Genomic DNA, 16,171 nt, shown 5'->3' with positions numbered 1-16,171 from the left:
GCGAGTCACAGTTCAGTGCACACACTCGGCCCTAATCGCGTGTTAATAAACAACTGAGTAATTCCTGGAGTAGAGCGAGTGGCTCAGTACTGACCTTACACACACACACACACACACACACACACACACACACACACACACACACACACACACACACACACACACACACGAGAGAGCGGAGCAGAAAAAGGTCAGCTGTTTTGTGGCAGCTTTGATCGATCACTGAAACAAATCAGGGATTATTCATTAACAGAAAAGGAACTTACGCTGGATAGAACATGATTTATTTGGTTATACGATGTGGTAAAGAAGGCACAAGAGAGAAAGATGGTGGTAATGAACCATGAGAACAACAGTGTCCAAAAAAACAACAAAAAAGCAGCTTTAATAAGACGCCTAATCCGAGACTCTAACGTGCAAACAAACATTCGAAAAACACAAACCAATGAAACAGTAAATGAAGGCACAAAGGAAACAGGTTCTCAGGAAGCTCTGGTTGCTTTTCTCGCCCTCACAGTCATGCCAAGGTGGTCAGCTTGTCGATGAGGTCATCGATGGTGTACACCATGAGCTTGATGTCATCCTTGTCGGCCATGTGGTGCTGCCCGTGGCGCCGGAGGATGACGTCGACGTCGTTGCTCAGCACGCGCTCGGCGACCTGCAAGGAGATGTGCCAGGGCACGTCTTCGTCCTTCAGGCCGTGGATAAGGCGCACGGGGCACGTGATGGGGATGGGGCTCTGCAGCAAGCAGTGATTCGCTGCTTCCTTTAGCAAATCCATGCTAACAGTGTACACGCCTTCCTCGTTGCTTTTGGTCGGGATCGTCCACGCGCCCTTGTCTTCAAACTCCTTCCTTGTCTGATGGACAGAGAAATATGGCATTTACACTGATAAAAAAACCTGATTTCTAGTCATTTTGTTTTCAATAAGTATTAACAGGATGCGATAAGCTGATGAGTAAACAGCTTCATTTTGGAGCTCTGGAGACATAATAGTGCATTCTGTCCTCTATGGTACTCAGAGGACATTTATATACACATTTAGACATCATTCCATTGATAAACAAAAAAAAACAGCTCTTGTTTCAGATTTTTAGACAAAAAAATATAAACATGTTGAATGGGTCATCTGATGGAGACGTTTATCTCACTGGGTCATCTGATGGAGACGTTTATCTCACTGGGTCATCTGATGGAGACGTTTATCTCACTGGGTCATCTGATGGAGACGTTTATCTCACTGGGTCATCTGATGGAGACGTTTATCTCACTGGGTCATCTGATGGAGACGTTTATCTCACTGGGTCATCTGATGGAGACGTTTATCTCACTGGGTCATCTGATGGAGACGTTTATCTCACTGGGTCATCTGATGGAGACGTTTATCTCACTGGGTCATCTGATGGAGACGTTTATCTCACTGGGTCATCTGATGGAGACGTTTCTCACTTTTTAGAAAAAATCTCAAGTGCTTTGTAACAGTGCGTTAGTTGGGAAAAATCTTTAGACGTTGCTGTTTCTTAAACATGACGAGGCATAGTATTAACTTTGGAAAGAATGTGAGAAAAGACGTGAGCTAGCTAGCTGATGTGCTTCTGACCTCAAGAGGAAGTGATTGGAACGCTGAGACTAAGTGATCGGCTGCCGTCGAAATGCCCACGAGAGCTTTCGTCTTCTCGGGGCGAGCGATAGCGGCCAGGAGCATCAGCCACCCACCCATGCTGGAGCCCACCAGAATCTGCAAAGCAAAACATTTTGATATTAATAATATAAATCAACACTCAGGCATGGTATTATCAAACTGCCCCTCTTAGGGCCCTTGAGTAAGGCTCTTGGTTGACATGGCTGAACCTGCTTCTTAATATCGCTGGGATATGTAAAGGAAGTACAGTACATGTGACAAATACAAAGCATCCTTCGTTCTTTTTAACTTTCTGCCGTCTGAAATGCATGTAACTGCAGAGAAAAAAAATGATACATAAAAAAAGAGATCTGGGAAAAACCCAAATCATTTGAAGCTGGAAAATGACTCAATAATTGAGCGATGACAGATCAGGCAATTTTCTTCATGATCTGTTTTATTTATTAAGGTCAATTTTAATCAGACTGGCCTGGAAAAAAGAAATTTTCCACTACATAATATTTAATAATGTCATTTATTGTCCATACGAATCTATTTAATTATTTCTATATATTTCTTTCTAACCCAGAGATGCCAAAATCTAGATTCCCATCGTGACCTTTGATTGGGCCATATACGAGTTTAGGAAAAAAAAAAAAAGAAAAGGTGTTTGAAAAAGAAGGAGCAGCTTCATGTCTCCCAGTAGAGGGCGCTAAACAGATTAGTCATGTTTTCTATTTATTTTCTATTTCTATTTAGACCCGTTGCCCTCGAACAAGTGGTCCAGTCCTTGAATTGTAGTCTGGTAAATTTCTCTAATCCTCTATTCAACAAGACATCTTTTTACAGGAAAATAGCATTAAAATTTCACCTGAGGCCCTTCTGCAACTTCATCCAACATGAAAAGGACGTCCTTCTTCCAGCTTCCGATCGTTCCCTCGGAGAAAACGCCTTCCGATTCTCCGTGACCGGAATAATCAAACCTACAACCGGCACGCACACACAGACACAGACACACACACACACACGCATTCCACAGTCAATTCAATCCTCTTAATTGACAACAATTTGTCCACAATTACCAACTTTCTTCGCCTTAAAAGTTGCACATGGACTTCATCAGTTTCTAGTTACACTAATTGTCAAAAACAAGAGCATCAGGTTCCTGTAACTCATAATACAGCAGCTATAAACATTAGTTCATTATTATCTCTTTTTTTTTCCTCTTTAATGACTGATTTACAGACTCCCACGTCCTGATTATTTAGAAAAGAGCACAGCTTCACCTCTGGCTGTACTAAAGCAGAGTGCACAGTTTTTCTAAATGTTGTTATTGATTAGGGAAGTTATGATACAAGCCCCAGACTGAGGGGGTAGTAAAGCACCGATACAATATTAAAACAAACACAGGAATTAATACACCTGTGATATAGAGCTGTGTGACTGTTAGAGCTCTGACTTCAACAGTCCTGTGGATCACAAATCGTGTCTTAATAAACTACAATTACAATACATAAGAGTTACATTAAAGAATATAGTTTTGTCCAATTTACAATGAATCATTACATGTAATGAAATTTTAGACTGAGGTTTGTTTACCTCACATAAGAATGACCTAAAGACCTGCAGAATTCCTCCAGAGCTTCTGCTTTGGGTCCATTCATGTTCGAGCCAAAGCCAGGCAGGAACATTACACCTGGACTTTTCCCTTTCACTCTGCGAAAGGCCAGCTTCGGGAGGTCCGGCCGCGAAATGTACTGCACCGTACTGGACTTCTGTCTGACTCCTGGGTTCAAGCAGAAGTCATTTTATCAAGCAAACCAGCCTCATCTTACACCATCTGTGTGTTGTAGTGTAGACTGAATTGTCACGTGACAAAACAAGATGGTGGACAATGTTGTATTGCAGTTGATGTGCCTGATGTCCAGTCTGATAGTGAGGTTAAAGATTAATGTCACTTTGTTACATTATTTTTTATTTTTTTTATTCTCCCCCAAATTACGGAACGATCACTCGCAATTGGACCAATTGAAAGAGATGGAAAGTAAATAATGGACAGAAGAGACAGAAGGTTTCTCACGTGTTTACGATAAGGATGGAAACCTTACAATGCAAAAAAAAAAAAGGAGCAGTTTTTAGATGCGTCATGGAAATGATCCTCTGTAGCTCATGAATCACAATCAACATCTGAGGAAAATATTTATGTGGACAAACAGTGGGCAGGTTTGTAAATACCTCCAGCTGACAAAGGAACAATGTAGAAGGTGAACACTGACGTGTAGGTGTGAACACCAGTATGATGATGGGTGACACAAAACACGCCAACAAACATAAACACGTGTTCCAGGCCGGAAATCAGACTTCCAAACGTGAATTTTGTTTAAAGTCAGGGTTTAATTCTATATGTTTTAAGTGATTATAAGAATAAATCAACAACTGCACCTTTAATTATAAGTATTAGGTATTGAAGTGACAAATCAGGGTTACATAAGCATTACGTCCTAACACATGCATATCATTTAAACAGAAATATGGCATCTTTATCCACCAAAACTCCTGCATTTATAGTGTTTACTTTCGTTATTAGGTAAAATCTTTTTAACCAAAGGCATGCAGCTGATTCCCCCAGAAGGTTCACTCTGCCTGAAGGGCTTTTCCACGCCACATCCCCCTTCATCTCCTGCTCCAAACAAACTCTTCATTCATTCATTTCTTCTCATTTCTGGGGGAAATATCAGGTAGAGAAATCGATTTTACTGACCCTGGAAACCTTTGGGAGAAAGCAGTCGAACTGCTCCATTACACAACACCTGAAAACCTCGTCTTCGGCAGTGAGTTAAAGCCACAGCGGCAGCCATACTGCGCCCCGCGCTGCCCTCCAAAGCAAATATCGCGAGATTTCAGCTTGGGTTGCCATGTATAACGAAATCTCGTTCGGTCAGGTTGCCCGTTAATTAGATTTACCACCGGAAAAGGTGAAACATATTTGGGGGATATATTTAAGGTGTGTTTGAGCTTTACTTTCTTATTATGTTTTTTTTTTTAATCGATTCTATAAAGTCAAACTCAGAATGCTTTCTATATTATAAAGGATGCAATGTTATATATAAAATTAATCCTCTCCAATTAGAATTAAACCAATCTGCAGCAGGCCTTAATGGGAAAACCATCAACACCTGTTATCACTCTCAAGTTTTTTCCTTATATCACATCAATTTACAACAATTACTTCATTTGCTAAATACTCTTTCTTTTTTCACATCAGGTGAATGTGTAAATATTGTTCGCGGAACAAATAAATACAAACATGGAGTTGCGATTATGCAGCAAAGAGAATGAAGATCTAAAAATGAAAGAAAACTGTGGTGTAATTGTTAATAATAATAATAATGACAGTAATAATAATAAGAAATAGAAGTAGTTGTTATTAAAATATTTGTAACAATAATATTCATCAATAATATTTCAATAATTCCAGCGAAAAATCTCAAGCGTTTCACTCAGAAATCTTGAATAATCTTTATTAAAGGTTGTTTTATTTTTCATTAAAAAAATGAAATACAAAACATATATTTGCATTACAGCAGAAAACATGATGGATATCCATATTTGTTGGGTTGAACAGAGCTAATAGAGATGTGATATGCACATGCAAAGAACGTGAAATTCTGTCAGTTTATTTACACGCTTCCAGTCCAAAGTAACATTTCTCTCTTATAAGTGCAACTGAAGCCGTCCTTTATTTGATCGAGCTCCTTATTATACAACACGTTCAACACTTCTTGCCTTCTGTTACCTGCTTGCTATTATAGTCCATGTAGATTCCTGCCTGTACCTTTGTAGAAACCTCTGCTTAACTAAAATACACAATATGGACAAAAGTATTGGGACACCTAACTTTTTCAACGATGTGTGGTTCTTCCCCAAAACTGTTACCACCAAGTTATAGGCACACAGTTCTATAGGACGTCTTTGGACGCTGTGGATGAAAGGCCTTTTTACTTTCACCTGAACAAACCTGTTCCAGCATGACACAAAGTGCACAAAGCCAGCTCTATGTAGATATGTTTCACTTGGAAGATCTTGATTGAAGATCATGATTTTCATGCAAATCTCCATAAGCACAATTCAAAATCAAGTGGAACATCTTCCCAGAAGAGTGGAGCTTATTATAACAGCGAATTGGGACTAAACGTGGAATTGGATGTTCAGAAAGTACATAGAAATCTTATGCTCGGGTTTCCACAAACATTTATCCATATAGCATACACAGATAAGGACATAACCTGCTGTCAATAACTGGAAAATGTTAACACTTGGAGAAATTTCTAAGATCTGAAAGGTTCAAATCCTTTTAAACTGTAACAATAAACTCCAGCAAAACCGTTTCTGCACAATCATTCAATCAATCTAGTGTTCAAAAGACAGGAAGACCCTCTGGTTACTAAAAACACAGATCTATATGGCGATGAATGTGTTCTAACGTCTTAATACAAAGTGCAATAGACATTATAGAGTGCAATAGACAGTCTAATACACTTAACATTGTCTTTTGTAGTGAGAACTTGGCATAAACGTGCAAAAAAAAGTAAAGTATGTTGAATGTTGATATGAGTGTACATATATTTTATGTAAATATTAATAAATGAACAAAAAGTAAATCATAAAATGGCCTCCAACAAAAAGTGCTGATACTTTTGTGTTTTTTTTTTTTTTTTGGCTTCACTGCATGAAATCTTTACAGACAGACTGTATGCAGATTGTTCCTCACTGGCTCTTCATTGTCTCATCAAAGTGTCTTTTCCCATCCAGGTAGAGCATGGACTCTAGAGGAGACAAACAGATAATATGGATTAATGTTTTATATCTAATCATCATATCTGTTACTTAGCAACAGTGGAGTAGGTGCTTTTTTTTTTTTTTAACATCCCATTTGCTGTTATAATAAGAATCTTCTGGTAGATGTTCCACTAGATTTTGGAGTGTGCTTGTGGAGATTTGTGCTCATATAAGATGTATTTTTGATAAACAGGTGCGTCTAGATTTGATTGGAAACTGTAATTGTCCTTGTGGATCTTTGTGGTCATTTGTTACCTTCTGTTGGTAGGATGTTACCATTAAGGACAAATTGAACACCTGTAGTGACGTGTAGATTATGTCGGTTTCCAATCATTTTCCAAAATGGGTTTCTTGGGTGACAGTAATGATTTAACATTGTACACAAATATACTATAAAGGAGAAACCATTTGGTAATGGGTTTAATAGTAACGGCTGTTTGTGTTGATATTCATAATGGAAACCAGGAGAATTTCTGTAACCTGACTGGTTAAAGTGGAAAGCCACATTATGTACTAGAAAATGTTCTAAAAAAAAAAAAAAAAAACCTCAGAAAAAACCCCCACTTTTAAGTGATCCTGATCCTGTTTAATCAATTTAAACTACAGGGCACTAAGAGATTGTAAAGCAGTGAGGAGCAAAAGCAGACATCGTGTCTAACCTCCATAACTCTGTGGAACCACAGCTGGAACAGGCTTCTCGACTTGAAAGGTGAAGTGAAAGACGTTGGTGGTGTCGTGCTGCCGGGTCAAAGGGTCGAGCACCTCGGTGTGAACACGAACCTGAACGTGGTGTTCTTCAGTGTAACACACCTAAAAAAAAAAAAAACAGCACCAGGGTCACACATTAGCAGCCTAACACACTTTTCATGATGTGACTGATACCTCAACCAATCCATTGGATATAACATGATGTTTTTTCTAATACAGTGCTGTTGAATTCTGGAACCTGATTGGTCATAAGGTGACAAGGTGATTAAGCCTTGGGTCAGAGCAGCTTGGGCATTAATTCTGGCACCAAAACTATCAGTGCTTTGTAATGGCAAATATATTTTACACCATTTTGGTTCTGTCTTCATTTTAATTACTTATAACTTACAGATCATGTTTGCGGTAGTAGGAGTAACCCCCAATCATATAAATAATATATAAATATATAATATATAATAATTTATATAAATATTTTCTGAGAGTTTAAGGGTATGGAGACAGACGATCCTCTGGCGACCCCTAAAGGTAGACGCCGGAAGTGTAGAATTCTTTTCTAAAATTATCATTTAACTATTTATAATTCTACCTGTGAGGACAACATAAGCAGGGATCCGATCTCCACCGGTTTGCGAAACATGATGTCATCCACCGCCACCAGCATCGGCCTACAACCCCTGTGATAAACACAACAACGCAAGACGTAAATCAGTAAACACGGCACAGATCGCTCAGTAACAGTGTGTTTAAATATCAAAACTAAATCCTACGCAAATGCACAGGCATTGGCCCAGCCCAGCTCATACGCCTTCCTCATCAGGAAACCACCAAATACCCGATTGAAGATGTTCCTTTCCTAGATCGTAAACACACACGCACACACAAACACTGCATGCTTAATTAAAATAAAATAAAAATACGACATTTTAATTTTCATATCAGTGAATTCTCACTGACCTGTGGATGGCAGATCTCCAAGCCTTTAAGCTTAGCGTCCTCCATCCATATAGCGTTTGGGGGAAGAATCCTACCCCGAAAGCTAACCGTTCTAAAAACAAAACAAAAAAAAATCCATCACATCATCATACACTATATGGACAAAAGGACACGACTTCTCAAGTCATATGTGGATCTTCACCAAACTGTCACCACAAATCTGAAGGCACACATCTGTATAGGACGTCTTTGAATGTAGTTGCATCCATGAAGTTCTGCTTTACATGTATTAGAGTGGAAGATCTTCTGCTATAGAGCTCCAACCCTATTGAACACCTTTAGGATGAATGTGAGCCCAGGCCTCCTCATCTCACTTGACTTTAGAAAAAACCTTGTGGCTGAATGAATCTCGCACAAATCTCCACAAAATCTAGTGGAACATCTTCCCAGAAGAGTGGAGCTCATTATAAGGGCAAATAGGAACTAAATGTGGAAGAGGAGAGCAGGTTATGACAATTATTATAGTGGATATAATTAAGAGTATTATAAGATTTTAACAGAAGCAGAAAGAATCTGGAACATGTTCTAATGTGCAGAAAATCACCTCACAATCCTACAACTCACACACAAACCGTTTCATTCATCAAGCTACAGTTTAGGAAAACGAGTGGCACGAAAGACGAAGAATCCTGTGCAGAACAGACAACAAAACTGACCTACAGTCAGCTTCAGAATTATTGGCACCCTTAAATAAACTGCAGCAGTCACTTTCTACTGAAGAATATGTATTGAAAAATATTCGAACAAATGGAACGGCTGTAGAGTTGGAATAATTTGAGGTACGTTATGAAAAAAAGAATCAAGCATGTGTTTAATATAAAGATAAGTAGCAGAAGAATTGAGGATTTTTATCCACATGAGTATGTTAAGCCTTTGAGAAAATCTACTGCATGAACTGTAGGTCCAGTAGAGTTATAACTCTCGCTGTTTCAGTGTGTGTGTGTGTGTGTGTGTGTGTGTCGTACTTTGTGTCGAGTGTGTTGAGGAACAGGCTGTGCACGAGCGTCCTCTCCTCCGCTGTAGGAGCCACCTTGAGTAAAGAGGATGTGCTCAAATCCACACGTCTCTTCTTATTAACTGAAGTGACAAGTACATACACGTGTATAGTGAATGTTGAACTGACAAAACACACATTAATACGGAAATGTAGTTTAATAGAAAATATTACACAAACTAAATCCTTACTTTCTCCTTGCTGGAAAATCTTCTCCTCCTCTGGGCTCTCCAGTTTCAGCGGGTTTACGAACGCAGCCCTACAGCGGTTTACAGTGTTAATGAAACTACGCACACTGACATGAAGATCAGAAATCACCTTGCAATCATCATCATCAAGATGGTCATTGTACCTTTTATTTTCTGGATCTCGTGCGACCATCACGAACGTGGCATCTAACACAGGAGTGTAAGCTCCATCGTGGAACTGTAGGAAACAGGGAGGAGTACGGCTGCTTTTACACTCGTCCGAAAAAAGAAAAGAAAAGCTAGCAGTACTCATGCCAGTGCTCGATGGAGCATCGAGAAACTGACCGGATTAGATTGGGCATTAGATTAGACTCATTACTATTAGTAATGCAGATTATAATAAAGATTGGTGTCTGACATGTTTGCTGTAGCTTGAATGTATTGGAGTTTGTTCACACTGTTTTGTTTGCGATGCTGCAAAAATCTGAACATTGTAAATAAAATATTTTCCATGCAACATAAACCATGTCATATACGCCGTCTAACTAAATAAGACACCATTTTTTTGTGACTTAAAGATGTTTTAGTGTAGGATTTCCTGTACATGCTAAATATTTGCTGAGAAAAAAAACAACAACAAAAAAAAACCCCAGCCTATTAAACATAATACTTAATAAAGTGTGTACGGTCTCATCGAAAAGTGTCCGAGTTGCTCACCTGTGTCATGTGCATCTTGGCTTCGATTGACGTCTTTCCCACCCAGGTCACGTGACCCGTGAACTTGATATCGCAGTCTGGGTAGATTATGTTCCTTCGCATGTCTAGAAAATCACAACACGCTGATATTACACACTGATTAGGGTTGTTATTACAGAGCTTACAGAAACGCACACGTTATAATATTGCAGGCGTTTACCGATTTTGTCCACCAGCGCTGTGACGATGGACAGAGGCGATCTCTCCAGCTCCTTATTCCATGTGTGAGAGTAACAGATGAGCACTGCAGGGGAAAAACAACAAGAACAACAACAACATGTAATGCTGGACTGATTTTTTTAATCTGGCATCAGACGCAGATATATATATATAGTTATGATGCTGAAGTACCTGCTATACTGTCAAGATCCTCCAAAATCCGACCAAACCTTTTGAAAGAGAGTGTTTGCAGAAATTAATAAATTGAGTGTAATCAAGTTAAATGTATAAGTTTATATCTTTTGTGTGAGACAGAAGTGACAACAGTGAAGGGAAAAACCCTGAGACAGTATGAGGAAGACACCTTGAGACCCCATCTAAACACAAGGTGTAATTTCCATGCCCCTGAGGTACCAGTGATCCAATCCTCTTCTTCTTTTCAGAGCCGCCCCAAGTAAGAACAACCAACATGGCATTATACTACTGTTACACTTAATATAAAGATGTAGCTGCTATTACCAGTGATCTTGAATGGGGAATTTAAGCCCAGGAGCACCAGTTTGGTGGTGCTGGGATTCAACAAAAAGACCCTCCAATCAGACTTAATTATTGCGGTAGTTTATCCAGAACTTCCTGCTTAAAATCCAAACAGAATTCATAGAACGAGGTACTGACGTGTTCTCTGGTACCTGACACTGTTGTGGACGTTGAGGTATTTCTCCCGGACCGAGCGCTGCGTCCCTAAAGGAAGATGCACCTCGATCTCGCTCTCCTTCATGGTCTTTGCGGGAAGCTCCTCCTGACTGTTAGCAAGGTGTTTACTCAGCAAGATTCTTTCAGCCAGAGCCTGCTGATGATCTCTGCATGAAGAAATGATTTACCAGCTTTAAGCTAAACTGCTTTGTGACATAGTAATAAGTGGCATACAAATAAAACTGAATTGAATCGATTATGTTGGAAACGATGTTTTTACTTCCAGTTGGTCGACGCTCCGACGATCTGCCTGAGCCGATTACGCACTGGATGGAAAAATGTCAAAAGGAAGCAGTTAGTGGATTTGGCGTGACTCCGAACTTCTGCAGATGGCTGCATGCAAAAGCGTAGCATTCACTCATATCGTCTCAGTGTAACCGTCGTCATAATACACCGACAAAGATCTGGCAAAACGTGAAATTTTGCACAGGATGACGTGCAGCTTTGTAAACCAACACGCTCAATATGACGGATATACACGATATAGACAGAAGTTTGTGGACACCTGACCATAAGATCGCTCTGTGCTTTTTAAACATCTCGTTCCACATTTAGTCCTAATTCGCTCTTATAATGAGCTCCACTCTTCTGGGAAGATGTTCCACCAGATTTTGTGGAGATTTGTGTGAGATTTATTCAGGCACAAGTGCATGAGTAAAGTCAGGAACTGATATAAGTGAGAAGGTGAGGAGGCCTGAGGTGCAGCCAGTGTTTACATTCATCCCAAAGGTGTTCAACAGGGTATAGATATCTTCCACTCCAACCCATGTAAAGCATATCAAGAAGAAGAAGAGATCTTTATAGAGCTGGCCTTGTGCACTGGAACAGGTTTGGGATTCGAAGTTCAAGCGAAAGGAAAATTTCACTACATCCAAAGACATGTATACGATTGTGTGCTTCCAAATTTGTGATGACAGTTTGGGGAAGAACCTCATATTGGTGGAAAGGTCTGGTGTCCCAATACTATTGTCTATAAGGTGAATCACACCAAGTGCTGCTACAGTCTTATTGTCATTGATTGTTTACTTTAAAACTACTTGGCTGATTTAATACATTTACTGTGAAGGGGAAAAATTGGGCGATGCATTAAAGCTGGAGATTTGTGAAAAGGGTATTTTCTGTACATCGGGTATCTGCACTACTGAGACGATATGCAAAGACACAGAAGAGAAGAAAGTCTGAAATGCAGAAACGATTCTTATACACTGAAATGCAGCGAAGATTTTAAAATAATGAACGTGCAGATGACTGGAATAAAGATAAAGGAGTCTCTAAAGGTCACTTCTGTGCGAGTTTATAGATTAAAAAAATGAAGAGAAATGCGGATGCTTTAGAAAGCCACTGGAATCCAGTAGAGGTTAAGGAGACGAAGGGGTTTATTTTACCAACACACCATTGGTCACAAGCAAGTGCGCGTTTCCTGTAAGGACACACAAACGCGTCAAAACAACATTGTGATGGAAGCAATTCGACAAAACTATTTACACTACAAAACAGCGGCACTTTTATGACACAAAGTCAAAATGATGAAGTAGTGATTGTTTATCACGTATAAAACACGGGAGAACCATAATGCAAACTCATGCAACTACAAATAGATAAAAAAAAATAAAAAATAAAAAACGTCCACCCTACAGAGCCTTTCTAAAGTTTGGAAACAGCTAATCCTTTTTGGGTTTTGAGACACATGCATTTTTCTTTTCTATGCTTTTCTTTATTTCTTGAAGAAATTTATGTGGAGTCGTTTTTTTGTCTCTAACAGAAGAACTTTTGAAAAACAGGAATGAGATGTTAGCAGACTGCTTCATCCCAAACATGGAGCAGGAAGCTTGAAGTTTTGGAGCAGGGAAAGTTTGGAGACTTCCAGGTAAACCAACATGGAACGCTATGCAATTCCGTCTGGACTGCGTCTCACTGGAACAGACTTCATCGTGCAGCGAGACGATGAGCCGAATCGTTTGTCTGAGCTCTGGAAGCGTTATTTAGAGAGCAAAACAGTGGTCTGGAGTGATCTCTAGCATTGAATGACCTGCCCAATCACTGCACCTAAATCCTATTGAACTGCTCTGGGATGAGGTTTTACAAGAGGCACGGCAAAGACTTTCAGAATGTTTTGGAGAAACAAACTGTCTAAAGCTGTTATTCATTGAGGATTTTTGTTTGTTTAACGTAAACAAAAGGAACATGCACGTGTGTCTCAACAACTATTAAAGCCTTGGTGTTTCTCCAAACTTTTCCCAGGAACTGTGTTATTCTTTCACATGGCAAATTTCAGTGGTGGAGAAACAAAACCTTTGGGGAAACAGGAGAAGGTGGAAGTTCAGTTATTAAGGCATTGCACTTTTTGACCCAAAGGTTGTGAGTTCGAATCCCAGTCACACTAAGCTGCCATTGGGCCCCTGAGTAAGGCCCCTAATCTAATAGCTGCTCAGCTTTATGAATGTAAGTGATGAAATTAAAAGTGTCGTTCTGGATAAGGGCGTGTCTCCCAAACAGTGTGTGTGTGTGTGTGTGTGTGTGTGTGTGTGTGTGTGTGTTTACCATCAGCCATATCAGGAGCTTTGCCATGCTGGGAAAAAGCCCTGAATGTACTGGAAGCTACAGACTTCAAAACCCTGAAACACACCAAAGAGTCAACAGTAACCAGCTACAACTCAATAAAGCGTTCAGAACATCATCCTATTGAGGTCGCAGTCTAATTAACCTCATTGTATTATTATATCTTAAAGCTAATACTTACAGTAATCATAAATAATAACTCTAATATCCCTTTACCTGTGTGAAAACATCCTGTTTGTGTTCTTTATATTCCTGCAGCAGTTGTAAGACCTGACAGCTCCAACTCTACTCAAGGTGCGGAGAGTAGGGCTTCGTCCTCAACGCTCCTCAAGTACACGTGAAGGAAACTACACACGATTTCAGCGCCATTAGTATATACCCTATGTAGTGCACTTTAATACTGAGTACACGTGCAATTGAGATTCGCCCCAAGAACCACAGTATGTGTTTTGCCGGGCAGGTCGATGACGACTTCCTGTTTAGATTTACCGTAATGACTGATCAAAATGCGCATGTCAATATGTGGGCAAAAGTATTGGAACACTAGTTTTCCAACTATGTGTGGTTCTTCTAAACCCAGCTCCATGAAGATATTATTTACATGTGTTGAAGTGGAAGATCTCAATCCGTATTGAACACCTTTGGGAACCCCCAGGTCTCCTCACCTTCTCACCTACATCACTTTACTCACCCATATGAGGATGGGTTCCCCTTTGAGTCTGGTTCCTCTCAAGGTTTCTTCCTCATATTATCTAAGAGAGTTTTTCCTTGCCACTGTCGCCACGGCTTGCTCATCAGGGACAAACGCACACCATTCACCTTCACTGTTGTTTTCTGTAAAGCTGCTTTGAGACAATGTCTGTTGTGAAAAGCGCTATACAAATAAACTTGACTTGACTTGACTTGACTTACTCACATCCTTGTAGCTGAAAGAATCTCACACAAAATCTAGTGCATTTTTCCAGAAGGTTGAAGATTTTTAAAATAAAAGCAAATGAGGACTAAATGTGGGACGATGCGAATTGATTCGCATACAAATCTTCACAAGCACGCTGCAAAATTTTTCATTATATGGATTTATTAGTTATCTTTGAAAACCAGGTTGTCTAATTGTTAACAAAACCCAAAGCGAAATGAACAAAACAATAATAATTGTAAACTAACAGAAATTTAATAAACAAAAATAATAAAGAACCAGAGGAACGATGAGAACAAACATGGGAAAACACTTCGCTATATTTAATGTAAAACCTTTTCTTTCTACTTTCCATTTTTATTCGCCTTTCTATCCTATTCTCAGGACTGGTCAGAGTCTGTGGCTCAAGCAGTTTGTGTGGTTCAGATGAACAGCAGAAAGTTTTACCCTCCAACATCTGATCTCCTGGTCTGAGACGCAGGGGTGCTGACTTGTAGGTAAGATGTGAGTGGTGAGTGTGAAGACCACGAAACAAACCACATGAAGAAGAACCATAAACTCGAGAGAATGTCAAACAAATATGTTTTTTATTATTATACAGAACAAACACAACCATTAACAAGTGAAATGTGGGTTTATTTATTGTACAATGTGTATCTGCAGTCATTAAGAATTCCGGTTATGCTATGTCATGTCCACAAGGGGGCGCCTTCACACTTAAATGTGTATTTATTTCGATTATTATTGGTTAGTTTAACTTGTTAATTTTTTATATTTCAACAATTTTCATAATGTGTATATTTAGCTGGTACACTAAATAAGTTTCGATTTTGCAAGATTTATGGCATATTACAAGTTTTGGGTTATATCATAATCATATTCCCTCATACTTTGAGGTACATGTCACTCCTGATTCACCACATGCAATGAAAGTCACGATGATTATTGAAAGCTTCAATGATTATTGTAAACGAAATTTTGTTTTCAACGAAAATATAAGTTTGTGCAAGAAAACCCATAAAAACGAGACTGCACCTGAACAACCACATGCCAGCTGCTGCTTTCATACGTCTGTAGTATTTGGATCCTATATTGGATGTGTTACGGTACTTTTGGGAGAAGAATAAAAGTTCTGGTAAGAAGTCTTGGCTTCCTGTCGCGTCGTCCATTTAAGAAAGATTAATATTGTACCTATTAAACGACGGAACAACGTCTAGAAAAACAGTCTGTATATCAGTCTAATGATTCTGAAAATACATGAAAGAACATTTACTGCGGTTTCTATAGTCGCTGCTGGATTTCTGTTTTGGTTGAAGTCATTGCGATCGAGTTCTTCACTTATATAAATATACACGATTTCACGTCGAGTGGAATTGACCGATGGAGGAATCATTATGAGTCCGGTAATAAATTTGTTCACACAACTTTGTGCTCAGACACTTTTTTTTTCAACTCCGTTACTTTTTTTCCCAGACCCTTTTTTTTTCTGCTCAGACACTCACACACTCTTCAACCCAAATTGGCATCTTCTCTGTGTAAATGCGTATTTATTCCTGAAGTCACGTGTCCTTTCTTGAAGCCGGCTCCCAGTCCACCCGCACAATTTAGACTCCGTCTTTAGTTCACCGGTCATGATGTCACCGGTCATGATGTCACCAGTCATCTATTTTACAGAATCAGCAATA

General features: G+C 39.4%; 2 protein-coding genes across 4 annotated transcripts; both read right to left on the bottom strand.

The window, feature by feature from the left end:
- Positions 1-267: 267 nt before the first annotated feature.
- On the bottom strand, positions 268-4,533 carry abhd10b (abhydrolase domain containing 10, depalmitoylase b). Its single transcript, XM_083530472.1, has 5 exons — positions 4,383-4,533; positions 3,221-3,407; positions 2,493-2,604; positions 1,601-1,738; positions 268-859 (listed from the first exon to the last, which is right to left on the bottom strand). Exons 1-5 carry the CDS (start codon positions 4,477-4,479, stop codon positions 518-520), a joined length of 876 nt encoding a protein of 291 aa, XP_083386598.1. The 5' UTR covers positions 4,480-4,533; the 3' UTR covers positions 268-517.
- Positions 4,534-6,365: 1,832 nt separating this feature from the next.
- Positions 6,366-13,932, bottom strand: LOC310719418 (acyl-coenzyme A thioesterase 9, mitochondrial-like). 3 transcript variants are annotated; one of them, XM_083529105.1, is made up of 16 exons: positions 13,787-13,932; positions 13,553-13,626; positions 12,405-12,431; positions 11,232-11,277; positions 10,948-11,118; positions 10,451-10,488; positions 10,260-10,343; positions 10,061-10,164; positions 9,508-9,581; positions 9,347-9,414; positions 9,127-9,238; positions 8,123-8,213; positions 7,936-8,021; positions 7,755-7,842; positions 7,120-7,270; positions 6,366-6,447 (listed from the first exon to the last, which is right to left on the bottom strand). In XM_083529105.1, the coding sequence occupies exons 1-16, from the start codon at positions 13,798-13,800 to the stop codon at positions 6,389-6,391; spliced, it is 1,287 nt and encodes a 428-aa protein (XP_083385231.1). In that variant the 5' UTR covers positions 13,801-13,932; the 3' UTR covers positions 6,366-6,388. The 3 variants fall into 3 exon arrangements, with proteins under 3 accessions (XP_083385231.1, XP_083385232.1, XP_083385233.1); XM_083529106.1 differs by lacking the exon at positions 12,405-12,431; XM_083529107.1 differs by lacking the exons at positions 13,553-13,626; positions 13,787-13,932 and having other exon boundaries at positions 11,232-11,817; positions 11,909-12,431.
- Positions 13,933-16,171: the final 2,239 nt, after the last annotated feature.

The sequence above is a fragment of the Silurus aristotelis genome, assembly GCF_946808225.1.
Source record: "Silurus aristotelis genome assembly, chromosome: 25".
NCBI classification, from domain to species: domain Eukaryota; kingdom Metazoa; phylum Chordata; class Actinopteri; order Siluriformes; family Siluridae; genus Silurus; species Silurus aristotelis.
Note: the sequence above shows the minus strand (reverse complement) of the source record. Positions and strands in the feature narration are given on the sequence as shown.

Coding starts and splice junctions, on each gene's coding strand:
- abhd10b (XM_083530472.1), bottom strand. CDS start 4,479: ATGGCTGCCGCTGTGGCTTTAACTCACTGCCGAAGACGAGGTTTTCAG. Junction 3,408..4,382: donor TTCTCCCAAAGGTTTCCAGG/GTCAGTAAAATC, acceptor GCTTGAACCCAG/GAGTCAGACAGAAGTCCAGT. Junction 860..1,600: donor TCCAATCACTTCCTCTTGAG/GTCAGAAGCACA, acceptor TCTGTCCATCAG/ACAAGGAAGGAGTTTGAAGA.
- LOC310719418 (XM_083529105.1), bottom strand. Junction 9,415..9,507: donor CGAGATCCAGAAAATAAAAG/GTACAATGACCA, acceptor AAACCGCTGTAG/GGCTGCGTTCGTAAACCCGC. Junction 6,448..7,119: donor GGTTCCACAGAGTTATGGAG/GTTAGACACGAT, acceptor TGTCTCCTCTAG/AGTCCATGCTCTACCTGGAT.